At 39.0% G+C, this 21,980-nt stretch overlaps 1 protein-coding gene across 1 annotated transcript in view; it reads left to right on the top strand.

Annotated features, from left to right (window-relative positions):
• The first annotated feature begins 472 nt into the window (after positions 1-472).
• The window catches only part of ITPR2 (inositol 1,4,5-trisphosphate receptor type 2), a 520,896-nt gene continuing 499,388 nt past the window's right edge, over positions 473-21,980 (top strand). Inside the window, exon 1 of the mRNA XM_047787348.1 lies at positions 473-883. Within this exon, the coding sequence (XP_047643304.1) occupies positions 792-883 (92 nt within the window). The 5' untranslated portion in view covers positions 473-791. The remainder of the gene's footprint in view (positions 884-21,980) is intronic.

Below are 21,980 nucleotides of genomic sequence, written 5' to 3' on the forward strand. Positions count from 1 at the left end.
TCTCCATCGCCAATTCTCATCCTCCCCGCCTCCTTTAAGACCCGGGAAAGGGTCTCGGCCCCGTCATCCTTCACTTTCCTGGGAGGGAACTGTCGCACCTCAAGTCTAGCTAGCCTCTCCCGGGGCGGGGGGGCCCTCGGGGGCCCACTTCCCGGCTCCGGGCCCCCGCAGCCCTTCCAGCGCCTCCCCGCGTTGGGTTAGCGCGCGCGGCAGCTGCCAGGGTGGCCTGGCCCCCCATATTCGCCCCGCCCCGGCCCGGCTCCACCCCCGGCCGTCGCCGCCTGATTGGCCTGCGCCCCCTGCTCTAAGGGCGCCTCTCCTCCCCTTCGCCCAATGGGCACAGGCACCTGGTCCAAAAATTCCCCGGAGAGGACCTAGGGGCTCTGCAAGCACTAGCTTCTGCTCCGCAGCGGGACGGCAACGGTGGGGCGCGGAGCCTGAAGGGGACGGGGAGGGGGAGCGGAGGAGGGAGGAGGAGGAGCAAAGGTGTTGGAGAGAAAACTTCTGAAAGGAACAGGAAACCTGCCGGGGAGGCAGCAGCTGCGGTTCTCCAGGCGTCCGGGCCGCGCACGTCTCTGGGTGCCCTAAGCTGCGGCTTGCTCCTGGAGGTTCCCGGGTGCGGGGCAGGGCTGAGCCCGACACTCGATCCCTCGGCGGTGTCCACCGTCGCCGCCGCCGCTCTGGGCGCTGCAGAAGGGCGCTCCATTCCGCCTCTGCCGCGGTGGCTCGCTGGAGAGGGCGGAGAGGGCACAGGGAAGAGGAGGGACGTCTTCTTCCGAGCATGAAGCAGCATGTCTGATAAAATGTCCAGCTTCCTCTATATAGGGGACATCGTGTCCCTGTACGCGGAGGGCTCGGTCAACGGCTTCATCAACACGCTGGGGTAAGTCGGGGCGCGGGCTAGGGAGCGCTGGCGCTCGGTCCCCTCGGAACCCATCCCGGTCCCTCCTGGCGCCGCCGGGTCCTCGGGCGCCAGCTCCCGCCTTGGGTGGCGGGGCGGGCAGGCTCTGCGCCGGCGGACAGCGCCGTGCCTTCGGCTCTCTAGCTCGCAGGAAGCTGCCCCAAGAGGCTAGACTTTCTCAGCAACTTCGTAATCTCAAGCTCAGAGACTCTTCTGAAAAGGAGGAAGTGATTCAGAAGCCCGGAGACAGGCCGGGAGAAGAAGTCTTACGTTGGCTTCTCCGTGGGTTGTTTTGATTAAAACATTTCTGTTTTGTTTTGTTTTTCCCTTGGAGGTGAAACAAAATGCCCCCTCTCCGCTTCTTTGCTCGCCCCCACTCTCAAGCCCCTGTCCCTCAAGGCCGGGTTTGTAAGAGCAATCGATGAAAAGTCCGTGGCCTTGGACATGAAACTCGGGCGATGTAGTGAGCCGAGAGTGGCTTTGCCCTGCGGGAGGAGCTCACCGTCCCCGCTTCCCTGAAATAATTTCCTTTCGGCTTTGCGGAACGGGGACTTGCCGCGCCTCGTAGGCAGCTCGGGGACGTCCGCCGCGCGGCGACCCTCAGAAAGCTCCGAAGGCCTCCTGCGTTATGGAACTCACACCTGCTTTCTCCCCTTCCTGGGCCTTGGCCCACTGAAAGGCTGAACCCCTCCTGAGACTCAGCCAAGTGCAGGGCTCTTAAGGTTTGAGTTGATTTATGAATGAGGGAAATATATATATATATATATAAACATAATCGTGTGTTAGATGGTTAAAGAGGACTTCCTTGATTACTAGTATTTTCTCTCTGTCCTGTACCAGTAAGTATTTTAAATGCGCACTGCATTGTATTTTATGCACACTTTTTGTTGTTGTTGTTTTTTGGTGGTCACCTGATATCAGTAGCTAGACTCCCAGTCTTGGAGATTTCAGGCTAAGGAACTGGTGTTGCCACTTCTGGCTGTTCACTGTTTTCTGCTCCTGGGATTTAGGGCACATGACTTAACATGCAGTGTCCCCGGATGGTGACTTTGAGCCATGCTGAGCCATGCTGAGAACAGTTTCTGTTCTTTGTTCATCTCTCCTAATGGGTGAAAGAAGGCAGGTAGATTTAATTGAATCCTGGTAAGACCGATGTTAATTAATTGTGAAAATAAAGCTTGGGAGAAAAAAAATAGCCATGACAAGTGCTTGTGCTGGGTTTATAAATCTTAAGCTACCATTTGTTTCTGAGAGATTTCATAGTACAAGTCCAGTGTTAGCGACCCCAACATTTTGCAGACGAGGTCTGCTACACCCCACCCTTCTCTGTAGACTCTCCAGGTGTGTGTAATGGGGAGGTTAAGGGGGAAGGGCTCCAGGGGGAGAAGCTCCAGGGGGAGAATGCTTGGGGTCAAATCCTGGCTTCTCCACTTGTGAACCTTCTGACCCCAGGCAAGTTACATAATTGCATCTCAGTGTCCTCAGGTCTGAAAAGAGAAGATCGTGGTTACTACCTCATAGGGTTGTGCTGAGGAAGAAGTGAGTTAATATATGTAGGACACACAGTACCTGGCTCATAAGCACTTGTATAAATTGTTAGCTATCGTCATGATCACTACCTTCGTAACTGTGAGTCACAAGTGCAATAGTTACACTCGTGGGCAAAATGATAAAAGGGATTAGGAGTAGAGTATAAAACCTAGACAAATGAAAGGCCAAGTTTTTATAGTGTCATATTCAGCAAAAGTGTGTGTTTGGGTAACTGTATATACTTTAGCAGTTATGGAATCTGTCCTGGTCCTTTTAGAGATGGAGAAACCAAGTGAGAAGAGAAATGAAGTGACTTAGCCATGAAACAGAGGAGATGAACGCCCAAAGCTAGAACTGTAACCCTGTCCCCAGATTCTTGGCCAAGTGTAGGTTCCTTTGGTTACCTATTTTAATCTTTAAGCCTTCAGAAAAAGAAGCTTGCTCTTTAATGTCACGTACAGATTTGTGTAAATATTTATTTGCATTCAACTTTTCTTGCTGATGTTTTGGAAGTTGAGTTGCCTTCGAAGGTGTTTTGTGCCGTGTTGTTTTTCTGTTGACAAACTGGTTCTTGTTGAGGTTAATAGGACAAGACCTCTGTGCGGCCCGATGTGGAGGTGAGGATGGATCTTTGGAACTGCTGTTGGTGGTGAGGCTTGGTGCTTTGAGTGGGTATTCTTTTTCTTTAACTTGTGGAACTGCATCATCCTCAGAGCTTTGGGAGTTACAAAGGTGTTTGGAGCCATGTCCATGCCGCATGAAATTGTATCTAAGCAAAATAGCATCATCTGCTTTGTTAGCTTAAAATACAATTGGTAGCTATTTTACTTTACAAGTTAGTTTTAGGGCCACTAAATCAAAGCAGCATTATATATCATGTAGCATTATATATTATTATACCGCATTGTATTGTTGAAGGGCTGTTGTTTATACACCTTTGCTTTTTTTTTTAGGGCTTCAACTGCGGCATATGGAAGTTCCCAGGCTAGGGGTCAAATCAGAGCTGCAGCTGCCGGCGTACTCCACAGCTCGCAGCAATGGTGGATCCTTAACCCACTGAGAGAAGTCAGGGATTGAACCCGCATCCTCATGGATATTACTTGGATTTGTTACTGTTGAGCCACGATGGGAACTCCCAATATACTTCTTTTCTACTGAAGACAGCGTGCATACTTCAAGTTGAATTTCCCGACTCTTCTATATATGGAGGTCAGTTGCCCTAGGTCTTTGACTAATTAGCTTTGTGACCTCGATTGTATCATTTTTTCTCTTTTCATATCAGAGTTTGTGGAAAGTGAGAGAAAGTGTATATGCAGTCCACACCCCTGGGGTATTAGAAAAGTGAATGAAAGAAACAGGAAAGAATCCATTTTTTTTTAGAGAATTGCTAGGAAAATCCACATTATGCTTATATCTTTGTGGCCCTTAAGTTTCTTCAAAGGTGTGTGAATTGTTAACAGAATCAGAGAGCTTGAATGGAAACGGTGGCTTTGTATCTTTTTAGCTGAAAGAGTTTATTCTACTGTAATGTTAAAAACTCAGTGGAGGAGCTAAAAATGAGGCTAAAATTTTCTGATTTCTATTTTCACCCTATTTGACGCCTTTGGTCACGTGATGGTTTTTCAAATTCCGCCTAGGAAGTAGTTAATGAGAACAGAGTTTACAGCATTTCAGGGCAATTCATGGACAATTATTTGACTGCAGATAAGTTTTGTCTGGTTTTAATATTTAGTGTGTAAATTTATTTGGAAGGATATAGATTGTTATTATTTGGCTTTTTTTTTTCTTTTTATGGCTGCACCTGTGGCACATGCAAGTTCCTGGGCTAGGATTTGAATCAGAGCTGCAGCTGCAGGCCTATACCACAGCCACAGTAACACTGGATCCAAGCTGCATCTGAGACCTATGCTGCAGTTTGTAGCAACGCTGGATCCTTAACCCACTGAGTGAGGCCAGGGATTGAACCTGAATTCTCAAGGACACTGTGTTGCTTTCTTGACCTGCTGAGCCACGATGGGAACTCCCATGTTATTATTTGTCTTTTGGGAATTTTTGCAATAAGATAGTGAATTTTTCAGCTGAAAGAAAAAAATCAAAGCTTCATATGGACATTTGGGTTGCTCTCTTCAGAGGCCCTTCCAACTGGAAATGTGAGAGGATTTTTATAGGCTCTGTGACCCAGCTTTTAAGTTGGATTTCTCAGTCTGAGAAATTAGATTGCCCCAATTGCAAAGATTTGCATTTCCCCCCTTTTTTCTAGTTATCCTTTAACCAGGATATACCTAATGTTTCTGAATCCTGAGTTAGTGCTAAATGAGATAGAATATTGTTCTCCCAGCTTGTATTGGTGCAAAAGGGGCCTATTTTATGTTGTCTAACTTAATTTTTTTATCTAAAGACCTATTTAGGAAAACACTTATATTGACTTAAGGAAAACTGCTTTAAATCCTGTTGGATGAAGATGGTGAATTTAAATAAATAATTTTTTTGCTACTGTACATTTTAGGGTTTTTATTTTTCTTTTAAAAGAGAAAGAGGGAGTTTTGGGATATGCTGTATAGTTTCAAATTCAGTGTTAATTGTCCTTTCCCCTTTCTCCATTTTCTTTTTTTTTTAATTTAAAATTTTTGTTCTTTAAATTTAATTAGAGTATAGTTGACTTAAAAGTTTGTGTAAGTTTCAGGTGTACAGTAAAGTAAATCAGTTATACAGATACATACATACATTCCTTTTCAGATTCTTTTTCTTTATACGTTGTTACACAGTATTGAATAAATTTCCCTATGCTATATAGTAGGTCCCTGTTACCCGTTTATTTATTTATCTGTTTATTTATTTATTGTCTTTTTGCCATTTTCTTGGGCTGCTCCGCGGCATGTGGAAGGTTCCCAGGCCAGGGGTTGAATTGGAGCTGTAGCCGCTGGCCTACACCACAGCCTCAGCAACATGGGATCCGAGCCGCGTCTGTGACCTACATCACGGCTCACGGCAACGCCGGATCCTTAACCCACTGAGCGAGGCCAGGGATCGAACCTGCAACCTCATGGTTCCTAGTCAGATTCGTTAACCACTGTGCCACGACGGGAACTTCCCCATTTATTTTTTATATATGGTAGTGTTTATATGTCAATCCCAAATCCCCTGATTCATCCTCCCCCCCACCATGTTTCTCCTTTAAGGGGTAACCATAAGTTTGGTTTCAAAATTTTTGAGTCCGTTTCTGTTTTATATGTTCTTTGGTATCATTTTTATTAGATTCCACACATTAGCGATCTCATATAATATTTGTCTTTTTCTGTCTGACGTACTTCACTTAGTATGATAATTTCTAGGTCCATCCATGTTTCTGCAAATGATGTTGCTGCAGAAGTCATGATTTCTTTCTTTTTTATGGCTGAATAATATTCCACAGTATATATATACCACATCTTTTTTTTTTTCTCTCTTTCTTTTTTTGACAACCCTGTGACATATGGAATTATCTGGCCAGGGATCCAATCTGAGCTGCAGTTGTGACCTAAGCTGCAGCTGTGGCAATGCCAGATCCTTACCCCGATGGGCCTGGCTGGGAATCCAACTTACACATACCCAGTTCTCCCAAAGCACCATTGATCCCATTATGCCACAGTGGCAACTCCTGTACCACATCTTCTTTATCCAGTTCTCTGATGATGGACATTTGAGTTGCTTCCATGTCTTGACTATTGTAAATGGTGTTGCAGTGAACAATTCTCTCCATTTTCTTTATACTGCAACTTACTTCCCTGATCTTTGACACTTCTGACGCTTCGTGTTTCAGGTACATCAGTTTGACCAATGGTCAGGTAGGAGTGAGTATGGCAGAATTTCCAAGATGGGTGGATGGGTGGGACAGTAAAATCAGGGAAAGTATATTAATTGTCTCATTGTTTATTCTCCATGTGGTTGAGAGGTTAGTGAATGACAAGTGTGCACACGTGTGTGTGTGTATGTGCACATCTATACACAAATGTTTAAATGCTTGTTGCCTTTCGCTTGAGGCTTCTTGTGGGGATCTACCAAGAATCAACACCCACTAAGTTAAGATCTGAGAAAACTGGCAGGTGACCACCCACTTGATGCAATGACTGCCATGTATCATAATAGTTTCTTAGCCAGAGTGGCAAAATATGAGGGCCCTTATTTTTACTTCCTGCTTGATTTTTGTCTAATTCAGTGAGCTTTTGTTTCCATGTTCAGTGAGGTAAGGGATGGCGGTCACACAGTCTGTAATTCCTTAGATAGATGAACAAGGCTGTGTAAATGCTTGTTTTATTTTTTCTAGTTATGGCTCCTTGAGTTTCCCTTCCTTATGAGTTTTTTTTTCTCTGCTTAAAGTTTCAAATATTTATATGTTTGTAGATTTGATTTATTATTTTTTTCATTTACTTAAATTTTCTATTCTTATCATAGTTTTAAAAATCTTCCTGTAATAGTAATAGGACTTTTTGATTAGTAGAGAGTCATAGATGAAGCAAGGAGTGATTATAGCCAACTTTTATTTTTGCATAGTTGGTAAAGTTTTCTTTCGCTTCTTCCAAATAACAGCAGTTATTTTCTGCTATAACTAGGTGTATAATCTTAGCTTTGTTTTGGCTAGGGCATATGTTACTGTGATAAAAGTGTCTAAAAATCCATTGGATATTTGCATGTGTGTTTAGTGGGGAGGAAGAAGATAGTCATTTTGAATACTGAGTTGTTTTGGAAAGTCTAAGGGTTGGTAGTGTCATGTTATGGAACTTGAAATCAGCTGGAGTACAAAGACTGTTTCTGAAGTGGTGAACATAAAGTCTATTTTAAGCTGAAAGGTCAACTCTTTCTCAAACTTTGAAGTCCTTCCGTAAATAATATTGCAGCTTTTAGACCCTCGCTACTGGAGGGCACAGTCAGGTAAACAACCATTCCTCCTCACGTGCCCCTAGGGCCTGGTTTTGATAGAAGAGAATTCAGAGGTAATTGCTTGGCCTCATTCTAGGTTTAACAGAGCTTTTTTTGCTTTAAATATATATATATATATATTGCTTTAAATATATATATATTTGAGTATATATATATATATATATATATATATATATATATATATACACTCAAACTTGAAAACTTAAATTCCAGGCATAGGGTATATCTTCATCTATAAATATAAAAGAAGGAACATTGGACTTCTCTTACAAATTTATAGCATAACAACAGATTGAATTTTCCTCCTTTGTTTTGACATCTGAACTTGGTAGTAGATCATCAGATTATAAACAGAGCAGTGAAACTTCAATGGTCACTCATTCATTTAATGAATAAAATTGTGCCTTTTAAAAAAATGATCTTTATTTTTTCCATTATAGTTGGTTTACAGTGTTCTGTCAATTTTCTACTGCACAGCAAGGTGACCCAGTCACACATACATATATACATTCTTTTTCTCACATTATCCTCCATCATGCTCCATCGTAAGTGACTAGGTATAATTCTCAGTGCTATACAGCAGGATCAAACGTGTACCTTTTAAATGTACTGCTGCCTTTTTTTGGGCAGTTATCTTTCTATTTCCAGATTCAGATGGGAAATTTTTAAATATATGACTCTATAAAACCATAATTCTAATTAAAAATATATGAAATAAGATACATGGAAAATAGAGATAATACAGCAACTTATTTTTTAACAGTGGTGACACTGTGTGGTGAATAGGTGGGTGATTTTTGTTTTCATTTTCATGTCTTCTGTTTTTCCCAGATTCTATATGTTCTTTAATTAAACATCTATTACTGTTATAGTCAGGAAAGTTAATTGAAATGAAAATACTTTTTTAAGGATTCTTCAATTTCTTATTACTGTTCATCAATGATGTTTACTTTCAAAAGCATAAATAAAGCATTTTCCTGGTCATGGTCAGTGGAAGAAAACCACAAACTGGAAAACTGCATGTTGCTGAAATAGATGGTCATAGGTTTACCATAATAATTTTTTATTCCTGACTATCGTTGGTATTTTAAAGTGTATTATGGAAAAAGTTTGGCCAGTAATGCTGAGCATTTATGAATGCTTGATTTAACGTGTGCAATAAACATATAGTCTTTTATTTTAGAAGTCTGTTTACACTTGTAAGGAGTACACCCTTCAGCATGGCTGACTTGTTCATTTTAGTCATCTTACAGCCCAATAAAGAACTTTTATTGTCTGAGTCAGTTTCTATAGGCATTACTTTGTCCGAGATTTGTTGTGTGTGTGTGTGTGTGTGTGTGAGAGAGAGAGACTGAAATCATTTGATTAAGTATTTTTATTGACTATCTTTGAAATGGATGGATTAGCTCTCTCAAAATCCAAATCAATGATTGGTTAATAATAGTTATTTTACAGTTCATTCTAACACAGACCTACAGATCTCCAACTCTTAATTAGAACACATTAAATTATCATTTTTTTCAAAAAAAAATTTAATCATAATGTTGAAAACGTGTCCCCATCATAAATCAAGTCCATGGACTTTTCCTGGTGATGTGGTTTATACGGGAGGATGCTGACTGAATCACTGGTTCATGTGACACATATTTAATTGGTCCTGACTATATGCTAGGGATACAGTGTGAAGAAATGCCAGATTTTGTGCTATCTTTCATTGGTATCAGCTCAAAAACTTCAACTTCCTTTGAGAATATATGCCTGACACTTGGCTAGGATCTACCGGAGGCAAAAAGGTGTTTGGTAACTTTGCCCTCATTGTTGTAAATGTCACAGGATCCAAAACTGAATCTGACTTTATAATCTTTGTAGGCTCAGCTCCTCACCCAATTTCTGGTACATAGTAGGTGTTTAATAAATATTTGTGAAATAAAGGTAGTAATTATTTAGTAATGGAGATAAGATTGGTATTGAATAACCACAATAGAAAGCAGTTCGTTTCAAATAAAGGTGATTAAAAACGGTATCAGAGGGAAGCAGAAGAGAATTCTTTCTCTGGCCAATATGACCTGTGGAGGGCTTCAAGGAGGAGGTGGTATTTAGCAGAACTTTGGAGGATCATTAGGATGGACCTTCGCCTCAAATATGTATCTATAGCTTGATCATATATTCTTGGTACTTTTTTCTTTTGTTAAAAAATTTCCCATTGTGGCTTAGCCGGTAACAAACCTGACGAGTATCCATGAGGATGTGGGTTTGATCCCTGCCCTCAGAGAGTTAAGGATCCTGCATTGCCGTGAGCTATCTTATTGGTCATATATGCAGCTTGGATCAGGTGTCGCTGTTGCTGTGGCTGTGGCAGCAGCTGTAGCTCTGATTCGAATCCTAACCTGGGAACTTCCATGTATATGCTGCATATGCGGCCCTAAAAAGATTTAGAAAAATTTGGTGACCTTTTCCTGTTCATTTTAGTAGCTTAGATAGGAGAAATAGTCTAAGAACGTATTTTATGCTTACCTATCAAGTGTGAGATCTTTGAGTTTGATTCAGACTCTGAGTGACTGCCTTCAATTCTTATCATGTACACTCAGTTTCCTAAGACCTGAGATCATGAGGGCGGAATATAAAGCCCAGAAACTTGACAATTATTTGGGGGAATTTATACAGTGTTTTCACCTCCTTTGGCTATTCTATTTTCACTCCTTTTCCCCTTATTCCTCCTCATCCCCTATGTTTTGTAGTTTCTCTTCATGAACTTAAATAGAATTTTCTAGGTCCCTAGAAGCTTTGGTGATAAGGACAGTTTACCCTCTGGAATAATTCTAAAAATTTTTTTGTTGCATGGTGTCTATGACTGTTCAAAACACACACAGGCACAGACACACCCACCCACATTCATTGGTATAGAATACTCCTTCTGGTATGTGTGCCAATCAACCATGCCCTCCTTTCCTTTTCATGTTTAACAAGCGATAAGGGCTATAGATAGATTCCCATGAATGTGGGGAGAGACTTCGGAAGTGAACAAAGCATAATCTATATTCATATCTAAATTCTCAGAATTCATGCATGTTGTACTGAGGTTCTATTAAAGTGTTTGAGTCATTATTAAAATATCATCATGAAAAATCTCTTTGTGAAAATTACAAAATGCTGGACTTTTATTCTATATTAGTAATCCAGATACTTCCTCAGTGGGGGCCTAGAAAAAATATTTAGGTTTTCATTTAAGGAATTCCTAGATATTTAGCTCTCCAAGACTTCATGGTGAACGACTAATGATGAAACCACCACTAAGAGCAGACACGCCACTCTCCACATATTATCTCCTCTTGAAAAGAGGATTCTTCAAATAGTGTAAGGAATTTATGGATCATCAGACCTAAACATAAAAGCTCAGAAAAATAAAACCCAACGAAAAAACAAAACAAAACTAGATTTAAAAAATGTTGATTAACTTTTTGTAGTGGTAAACCAAAGTATTGGTAAAAATTTCAGAGAGTAAAGTGCTCTCCAACTCACATTTAGTGATATTGTCTGCAAGGCTTGTATTGAATAGTCTTGGGACTCATGAAAAAAAATTTATAGGTACCCCTTGCTATCCTGATTCTTACTATGTGATCCCCAAAGCACAAAAGCTTTGGAAAGCGAAGGATACCTACATAGTCCTTTGCCCACTTGGATAAAGCTTAAGTATTGAAAGACGGCATTATATTAGAAGGAAGATTCTATTGTTTGTAAGGAACAGAGACTATCTTTGGATAGCATAAGCAAAGAAGGAAATTTTTTAGTATGAGGATACTGGAAGAGCTCCAAGAAACTGAATGATGAGCTCAACTATTGAGCAGTAAGAAGGGCAGAAACCCAGGCCTGCTGTGGGCATCACAAGGGCTGAGCCTTCTCTCTAGGTCCTGCTGTTTACATGACTGGGAGCCAGCAATTTCTAGACCCTCTGTCTCTCTTCTTAATATTCAAAATACAGAATGATAGAATTTGGCCCCACTGGTGTTATTAACTTACCTCCATGAAGGCAAGTCCCAAGGCCAGATCTGATAACCAGGAAAATCACCACAAGTAGGGTCCAGTTTCTGCCAGCTTCTGGGGCAGTGTGGTGTGGCAGAAAGGGAGTACAGACATCCTGGGCATGAGGTGAGATGTCACCACTTAGTAGGTAATTTCTTTTTAATAGAATAATTGAACTTGCACTAGGTACTAGATTTTTTAAATGATAAAATTTTTTTTTTTGTATATTTAGGGCCGCACCCATGGCATTTGGAAGTTCCAGGCTTGGGGTTGAATCAGAGCTGCAACTGCCAGCCTACGGCACAACCACAGCAATGCTGGATCTTTAACACACAGAGCAAGGCCAGGGATTGAACCTGCATCCTCATGGATACTAGTTGGGTTCATTAAGGCTGAGCCACAAGGGGAACTCCAGTAGGTAATTTAACAGTAACTTATTAGCGCCTTTTAAGATAAATTATATTAGATTTATTTGAAATATAAATTTATATTAAATTATATATTATATAGAAATTATATATTAAATTGTATTAAATTAATTTTAAATTATATTTATTTTAAAGCAAATTATATTAAAATAAAACATATGTAACAGAAAATTTACCATCTTATCCATTTTTAAGTGTAAAATTCAGTGACACTAAACACATTCACAGCATTGAGTGCCCATCACTATTATCCTTTTCCAGAACTTTTTCATTATCCCAAACAGAAACTGTCTACCCTTTTGACAATAACTCCCCCTCCTCTCTCCCCACCCCCTACAATCCCTGGTCTACTTTCTGTTTCTGTGAATTTACCTATTCCAGGTGCCTTATGTAAGTAGAATCATACCGTACTTGTTCTTTTGTCTTCTTTTACTAAGTCAAATGTTTTCAAGGATCATCCACATTGTAGCATGGATCAGTACTCCATTCCTTTTTATTGCTCAGTAATATACCATTGTAAGGATACAGCACATTGTGCTTATTCATTTATCAGTTGATATTTGGGTCATTTCTACTTTTTGACTATTGTGAATAATGCTGTGATGAATATTTATGTATAAGGTTCTATGTGGATATACGTTCTTAGTTCCTTTGGGTATATACCTAAGCAGGGGACTTGCTGGTTCTTATAGTAACATAGTGAACATTTTTGCTTCAGCCTTTCCTATTTTCCTTACCCTGCATTACCTTTTTTTTTCTCATACCATCTCATTACCTACAATATAATTTACTATTTATTGTACTCATTGTTTATCATCCATCTACCCTTGGGAGAATGTCACGTCTTCGAAGGCAGATATTTTTTTGTTTTGTAACTGAATATCTGAGTGCTTAACTCTGTAAATATTTAATAAATGAGTATTTGTTGAATTAAGATATGCATACTCCCAAATCTCTATGCAGCTGTTAACAACAGTCCCTCTCTGGAAGAAAGTAATCGTAAAGGCAATGTGATTCTTCTTCTTTAATGTTTTGAGAATCCGTATGGGCAGTTCCTTTAAAATGGTTGAAGGTTGTCACTGGATTTATGGTGCCATTAAATCTTGCTGTGATAGGTACTTTAATAATCTCTTGGGTCATATCTTTGCACCTATCTAGCCCAATATGTATAAAACTTAGAGTCTGGAAAGTCATGAATATAGTCTTATTTAATGGTTTGCATGTTATATGCACATTAAAGTTGAAATTTCTGAAAGTTCGGTATTGTTTTTATGTGTGCAAGGAGCGAATCTATAAGGATTTTGTGAGACCATTTCTTAATTTTGATCAGCCCTTTCTCTTAGTGGATAATATATAATACATCCAGGGGAATATTTTGTACTTCAACAGGAGGTTTAGATGGCAGCAATTTGCTAATGGAAAACCAGAAAGGAGTTGGAGAATTTATAGGACTTTAGAAAAATAGAAGAGGGCATGTAACAACTTGTAATTTTTATTTTTGACATTTAGAAATAAGTGTCTGGAAAGCTATAGGCATTTAAATGTAGATTGAGGAGAACAAATGAACAGTATTTTTGTTCTTCACTGCTTTTTATGTATTCTTTCTATTGACTGAGTCTGTTATAATGGGCTTTGCTATGTCTTATTTCAAGAGACATGTTTGGCCCTTTTCTTTAAGATCTTGAAATTCTCCAGTGTCATTTGTTATTCACTCTTATTCTTGGAATCCTCAGTGGTCGCAGTGTACAAATGAGAACTCCTTTCAGAGGCTATTTGTATATAGGACAGAGAAGAAAAGTGAAAAATGTAGATGTGTACAAATTACAAAATAATTTGAAAAGTAAAACAGTGTCATTCTATCCCCTCTAGTCCCACCCTGCTGTCATCCACTATGAGAGATGTTTAAAATATAGTATCTTTAGAAAAGTAATTTTGAGATGAAAGATACAAAATGTGATCAATTTTGCTTCATTTTTTAACATCCAAATTAGGCTGGCTGAAGTGTATCATACCAACTAGAGACAGTGACTTAAAAAAAAATCTCTTCCCTAAATCACCAAGCACAGTTCCATTAGGAATCAAAGTAAGTTAATGATTTAAGGACTAGTTACTTGTGTTTGGCTAAAATGTTCAAGGTCATTGCTAGTATCAGGGACATAACTACTTAAACATTAGCATTTCAAGTACATTTTTGGTTTCAGCCATGTTTTCGAAGAGGGTAATTTCAGTCATGGTTTGTTAAAATAGGCAGGGAAGGTAAATGAATTTTGTTGTATTGAGGAAACTATGTGTGGCTAGGAATGATAAATACTGTGGCATTTTAAGTCAAATCAAGACTCATTGCCAATGACAACGTTAGTTATTTAAAGTTTTGCTAAATTAGTCCATCTTTAGGATTAATAACAAATGAGAAAAGGGCCTTTATTTACCTTTCTTCCCTATTTACCTGGCAGGACATGACTTAATAATTGAGTTCCAATTCTAAACCCATGTCAAAATTGAAGCCTCTTTTCCTGGTCAGTACAAATGAAGTCATTGTTATCTGTCAAGGTTAAACCAAGTGCTTGTTTCCAAAGTCTTAGCTACTAAAGAATCTCTCAGAACTGTCTTTTAACACATTATTAAATCGCAAGTAGAAAAACACTTTGTTAATTATTGGAGAATCTGAATAAAGAATTTTTTAGGTAAATTAATATGTACAAGTTTCAAGAGGCAGTAATTACTTTGGTAACACGATAGTCATAAACTTATTACTATATAAACATTTTCTTTTCTTTCTTTCTTTCTTTCTTTCTTTCTTTCTTTCTTTCTTTCTTTCTTTCTTTCTTTCTTTCTTTCTTTCTTTCTTTCTTTCTTTCTTTCTTTCTTTCTTTCTTTCTTTCTTTCTTTCTTTCTTTCTTTCTTTCTTTCTTTCTTTTTTTTTTTGTCTTTTTGCCATTTCTTGGGCCGCTCTTGCGGCATATGGAGGTTCCTAGGCTAGGGGTCTAATCGGAGCTATAGCTGCCAGCCTACGCCAGAGCCACAGTAATGCCAGATCCGAGCTGCTTCTGCAACCTACACCACAGCTCACAGCAAGGCCGGTTCCTTAACCCACTGAGTAAGGCCAGGGATTGAACCTGCAAACTCCTGGTTCCTAGTCGGATTCGTTAACCACTGCACAACGACGGGAACTCCTAACGTTTTCTGAAGAGTAGATCAACATTCAGATTGCACATTTTTTTCAGAGCAGAAGCTATAATAAACTCTCAATATCAACTGCATCATTTAGTTTGTACCACATTTAATTTAGGAAAGTGGATGTTAATTTCAATTTCCGTATCAGAGAGAATGATAGTTATTCCTCATCTCCCCCCTGCCCCCGCCCCAGTTAATTTTCCCTCTTCCATACTAATAGAAGTACCTGAGTCTGTGGATGCTGAGATTAAAGACCACGTTTCCTAGCCTCCTTTGTAGTCAGGTGTGGCCTCAGACTGTAATTTGTGGACAGGCCTTTAAAGATGTTTCCTGCCCTCCTCCTTTCCACACCTAGCCCGTCCCATTCAGCTGTTTGTAATATGACAGAGAAGAAGCCATGTTGAGTCACATGGATGAGGCCACTACTTTAGGAATCACAGAATATCAAGAAATGAACCTGTTCTCTGGACGGTCTCAAATCCTGGACTCTATAGTATTCGATCAGAAGATGAAACTAGGCGATCCCTTCATGGCTCAGCTGTTAATGAACCTGACTAGTATCCATGAGGATGCGGGTTCAATCCTTGGCCTTGCTCAGTGGGTTAAGGATCTGGCGTTGCCTTGAGCTGTGGTGTAGGCCGAAGACGAGGCTTGGATCCTGCATTGCTGTGGCTGTGGTGTAGGCTGCTGGCTACGGCTCCGATTGTACGCCTACCCTGGGAACCTCCATATGCCGTGGGTGCAGCCCTAAAAAGACCAAAAAAAAAAAAAAAAAAAAGAAGATGAAGCTAGATGGGCAGACAAAGGCCAGATAACATATTCCCCATCAGCCACTGGGAAGCCATTGATGGATTGTTAAGAGGGAGAATGAAATAATCGTTTTCATTATTAGGAAGATCAGACGGTAATAGAAAAAGGCTGCAAATGGAAGGCATGGGAGGAATCAGGTGACACCTGAAGGCAGCCTGAATCCAGCAGCTGGGTGGGGATGAAGATTAGCTTGTCATCAGAATCATCAAAATGACAACATCTTTGTTTAGTGTTTGACTTCAGACCTAAAAAAAATTATGAATTAAAATATTCACTGTTGCTTTTTTGAGGATTTATTACCTTAAAAAAGGGAACACATAGACTTGAGACAGGTTTTCCTTTCATTTGCTTACTGTTGGGTAGATGTCATTTAGCCCAGCATAGCTTCAGGCTTTCCATGGTTCTGGAAAGAGGGACAAGCCTCATCTTGTACTAGGTTCCCATCTTTTGGCTCTGTTTCATGTGTAAGGCCTTTCTCAAAAAAATTTTTTTTGGCTGCACTCATGGTGTACGGAAGTTCCTGGGGCAGGGATCTAGCTCATGCAGTGACCCAAGCCACAGCAGTAATGACACTGGATCCTTAACCTGCTGAGCCACCAGGAAACTCCGTAAGGCCTTTTTCTTTTTCGTTTTAGTTGTGCAAACATTCTGAGTGCCTTCTTACCACAGGGCCTTTTCACATGTTTGTTTCCCCTGTCTGGTTGGTTTTCCCTCTTAACTCCCATGCCTTTCACCTAATTAATGCCTATTGATCATTCAGTTTTCAGCTCTGTGATCCCTCTGCAGTGCACTTTTCCTATTTTCCAGTCTGCGTGAGCTCCCTTTACTACATACATGCTCATACAGCACCATATTCTTTAACTTCAGAAAAGTTATCCCAGTCGTAGTTTTAATTGTACTTCTGTTTGTAAGATTATTGGATTATGGTTGTTTCTCCCACTAGATTTTAAGCTCTGTAAGGGCAGAAACTGTGTTCACAACTATGTCCCCAGTGTCTGTCACATGACAGATATTCAAGAAATAGGTTGAATGAATGAATAATATTTTTACATAATGGTTAGGAGGATGAGTTTTTTGGTTTGTTTTTTGTTTTTGTCTTTTTGCCTTTTCTAGGGCCGCACTCGTGGCATGTGGAGGTTCCCAGGCTAGGGGTCGAATCGGAGCTATTGCCACCAACCTATGCCAGAGCCACAGCAATGCCAGATCCGAGCCTCGTCTTCAACCTACCCCACAGCTCACGGCCACACCGGATCCTTAACCCACTGAGCAAGGCCAGGGATCAAACCCGCAACCTCATGGTTCCTAGTCGGATTAGTTAACCACTGGGCCACGACGGGAACTCCAGGAGGATGAGTTTTTAATTCAGACAAACCTCGTCTCAAGTTATGGTTCCACTCTGCATGGTCTGATCTTTGGAAGTTACTTAATATTGAGAACCTAAATTTCCTTATCTCTAGAGTGGGATTATTGCCTAGTTTATAGTATTACCATGATGCCTTATGACAATTAACATATATAAACACTTAGTAAGCATCACTCCATTAGAATTAGGCAAATGTTAAATAGGTGGAAGTCATTATTATTATTATAACTATTATTATTATTATAATATCTAAAAAATCAGCAGGAGACTCTTTGGAAGCTTAGCCAAGTTCATATTGCATTGATTAAAACTTCTGCTGTATTGTGTTTATAAAAATATGCAGTAAACCAGTTTTTCAGCTGGTATTTGTTTAGTAGCCTGTTCAAAGGCACTCTGCCTTATCTATTATTTATTTTGGTTTTGGCCCTTTTTCCTCCCTTCCTTACTTTGATAATGGATACTACTAAACTGCAGGCACTTATGTTTATTTTATTGGTGGTTTGATGTGTGCTGTCTTTTTGATGTAACGCAAACACCTGAGGTCAGTCAACATTAGTAATAACCTTAGTATTGCTTAGCATATTGTATATGCTAAGATATGATATATCCATATCATCTTTGACTAGAATTTTCAAGGCTTGTTAAATTTTAAAGCCAACTTGTTGTTTCAGTTGCTAACATTTCTTCCCTATTAGAACATAGTGGTAAAAGGAAACAATTTTGTTTTATTTATTGAGACAAAATAAATGTTTGCTTTGGAGCCATTAGAATAGAGGTTTTGCCCAAGTTTCCACTGGGCAGCTGGTGCCCCTGTCCCTTCTCTGAAGTCTTCTATTGGCCAAGAATTCCCACTTAACTTCTGTGACTGTTAGAGGGATTAGCAGAAACATTTATCTAATTTGGATAATAAATCAGTTTACAAATAAGCAAATTTGTCTAGGAAAATCTTGTCATATTGTTAACAGTGACTAATCAAATTATAATGGTTATTTCTTTTTGGAATGCTAATGACTTTTAGACAAAATCATAGAGATTGGAAGGGTACAGAGAATGTATCTTACCCCTATGTCTTAGATATACCTACTGTACAAAAGTTACTCGGCTCTAGACTTCTTTAAATGATGCCATAAAAGTAAATTTTACTATTTACTGGGATCTTGGTATATATATAGGCACACAAATTATTGGAGAACTCTTAAAAGTTAAAACATTCAAAAACACTTTAGGAGTTCTCTGGTGACCTAGCAGGTCTAGCATTGTCACTGCTGTACTGCTGTGGCTTGGATCACTACTCTGATGCTTGCTGGTTTGATCCCTGGCCCGGGAACTTCTGCATGCTATGGGAGAGGCCAAAAAAATAAAAAATAAAAAATAAATAAAAATAAAAAAGAAAATTTCTCTATGAGAAAATTTTTTTTTTTTTAGTTAATATAAGTTCCTTATCACGTGGTTTATGCGAGTTCATTTCTCATCACATTGAAGTAATGGGTAAGAGCCTGAAATGTGCCACTTGTCATGACGGTGAACGTGAATTCTGAAGACCTTTTATTAACCAGGATGTTTTGTTGGTTGCAAGAAACAGAAAACCCAAGTGGAACAATTGTCAGCAAAGAAGAAAAGTTTGTGATCAAGGTAGCTGAAAAGTCCACTCAATAACGCTATTTTAGATGTTCTCTTTTTAAAAAAACTTTTTGCACATTAAAAAAAAATTTGATTTACAGTGTTGTGCCAGTTTCTGCTGTATAGACTCTGTCTCTTTATCCCTGATTCTGTTTTGTCATCAGTAGCAGTCCCATGCTTTGGCAGACCGAATGCCTCCTGTGGTGGTGTGGCTGCCAGCAGCTTCAGCCTTACCATGTCCCATCCTCTTAACATCCAGAGCTGAAAAGAGAGTGCTACATTCCCTCAAACTCTGGAAGAGGTACAGTTGCAGTGACTGGAAAAACAGTCCTATCATCAGCGGTATGCTGTGGCCGGTAGTGGGGCGTGGGTGAGATGCTCTGATGACAGGAATAATGTCATCATGCTCTGAGTGGAAGAAAAAGAGCCCTTCTCCATCCTTCTTTCAGGGCTCTGTTGCCAGAAGGAAGGTGGTGGATATTAGAAAGGCAAAGACGTTGGTGGAGTGTTTTGTATAATAACCATGGAGCTGTTTGATGGTATTGTAGCATGTTGTAACCTTGGTGGCTATTGTTGAATATCCTGTGGCATGGAAATTAGTCAAGTTTGTTTTGTTCTGTTTTTTTTTTTTTTTCATTTAAATATAAAGAGTGTTTTGTTTTGTTTCCAATGCATTTCAATATCTATTGGGATGACCATAGGTTTCATATAATTCAGTTTTTTTTTTGGTCTTTTTAGGGCTGCACTCGCAGCATATGAAAATTCCCAGGCTAGGGGTCAAATCAGAGCTATAGCTGCTGACCTAGGCCACAGCCACAGCAATATCAGATCTGAGCTGCATCCATGGCCTATACCACAACTCACGGCAATGCTGGATCCGTAACCCACTGAGCAAGGCCAGGGATTGAACCTGCATCCTCATGGATACTAGTAGACTCGTTTCCACTGAGCCACGACAGGAGCTCCCAAGCTCTTAAGTATTTTGGGTACTTACTACTTTGGGCTTTATACTAACACTGTTTCAGGTAGAGTCTACTTCCTGATGAAAAGTAGAATTATCTGAGTAGTTTACATGCTGTATTAGTCTGGTTTGGTCTAATCTTTCCTTTGCCATTCAACTGAAGGAAAGGAATCTGAGGATATTAAAGGTGGGAATCATGAAGGGAGGTCAAAAAGGGAAGACAGCATTTTATTGTAATATTGATGCCAAATAAAAAAAGGACAAATGTTTAGGAAACAAACTTTTTTACAGTGAGTACACTCTTCCTAAGTACATGAAGAAATGTGCTTTGATAAATGAATCTTATCTATGAAGGTATATGCATTTAAACCTCTTTCTCATAGTAAATTTGATTGTGAATATATTTGCTTTCAGTCTAGTTAGCTCTTTGTTTAGACACAAGTAGCTTATCCACTTTATGGAATAATTATACTGTATGTTACACAGTGTACACAAATTAATTATGATGTTGGAGATGTGTACAAAGCGGGATGTAAGATAAGCAGGATTTAAGATATGAATTTAAAAATTTTAAAAATCGTTAATTTAGACCTCAAACATTAGGAAATTTTGTTGCTAAAATGCTTTTAATTAAAAATTCCCTCCGTAGGCATGGATGGGGGGATTTGAGATGGAAATGTTCTAAAATTAGGTTGTGATGATGGTTGTACAGCTATAAATATAATAAAATTCATTGAATTATTAAAAAATTATTTTATGCCAGGGATAGATATGAATTATAATTCCTAATTAATATGAAGATTTGAAATGTGATCTTTATGTAACTTTAGGAAACACACAGTACGTTTTTCTAACTCTTAAGAGTCAGTGTCTTCAACTTTTTTATTTTGGTGCTATCTTAAATATTTAAAACTTGGGTTCATTTTGAGCTATTGAACAAACTGGTTGGTTATGCAGTGACTATCTAGTAATCATATATAATTTCACGGTTGAAGACGTAAAACTATTGAATAAAAAATGTTTGATAATTAGTTTTGAAAGGCAACATGGATTTTAGAAAAAGCTGTTTGAGGGCTGAGGCTTGAATTCTGGTCTACCCTGAAGAGGTTGAGAAATTGACAAATCATTTAATCTCTGAATTCAGCTTCCCAATTTTAATTTGGGGGTGCTATTAGTACTTGTCTTCTGTTCCTCAGTGGTCCTTTGGAAGTATGAAATGAGAGTTAGACTTGCGTGAGTATCTGGAGAGCTGTGCTACTGGTACATGCTGGATATTTGAAAAATTAGTATTAGGGTTTAAAAATTGTTTCAAATTCAGTTTATTTAAACTAAAAAAAAGTTTACACATTTCTCCCACCCCCCCCAACCTTTTGCAACCACCAATTTGTTCTATCTATGGCTTTTTTTTTTTTTTTAAAGAATCCGTATATAAGAGACATCATATGCCATTTGTCTTTTTCTCTCTGACTTACTTCACTTAGCATAAGGCCCTCAAGGTCCATTCATATTGTCACAAATCGCAAGATTTCCTTCCCTTTTAATGGCTGAAAATATTCCATTCATTAATATTTCCTTTCAATAATATCATATTGTGTGTGGTATATACCACATTTTCTCTATCCATCCATCGACAGACACTTAAATTGTTTCCATGTCTTGGCTATTATAAGTAATGCTGCAATGAAATAGCAGTGTATGTATCATTTTGAATTCATATTTTCATTTTCCTCAGATATACAACCAGAAGTAGAATTGCTGGATCATATATGATAGTTATATTTTTAATTTTTTGAGTAATCTCTATAATGTTTCCCATAGTAGTTGCACCAATTTACATTCCTACCAGCAGTGCACAAAGGTTCTTTTTTCTCTACATCCTTACCAACACTTGTTATTTCTTGTCTTTTTGATAATAGCTATTCTAACAGATGAGAGGTCATATCTTGTTGTGTATTACACAGATAATTAGTGATATTGAGCATCTTTTATGTACCTGTATGTCTTATTTGGAAAAAATGTCTATTCAGATCTATTGTCCATTTAAAAGTTGGATTTTTTTTTTTTTTTTGCTATTGAATTGTATGAGTTCTTTGTATATTCTGGATGCTAACTCCAGAATATACAAAGATATATGATATATGATTTGCAAATATCTTCTCCTTCAGTAGGTTCCCTTTCATTTGTTGATAGTTTCCTTTGCTGTGAGGAAGTTTTTTAGTCTGATATCTTGTTTATTTTTGTTTTTGTTGCTTTTAC

The sequence above is a fragment of the Phacochoerus africanus genome, chromosome 7, assembly GCF_016906955.1.
Source record: "Phacochoerus africanus isolate WHEZ1 chromosome 7, ROS_Pafr_v1, whole genome shotgun sequence".
NCBI lineage: Eukaryota > Metazoa > Chordata > Mammalia > Artiodactyla > Suidae > Phacochoerus > Phacochoerus africanus.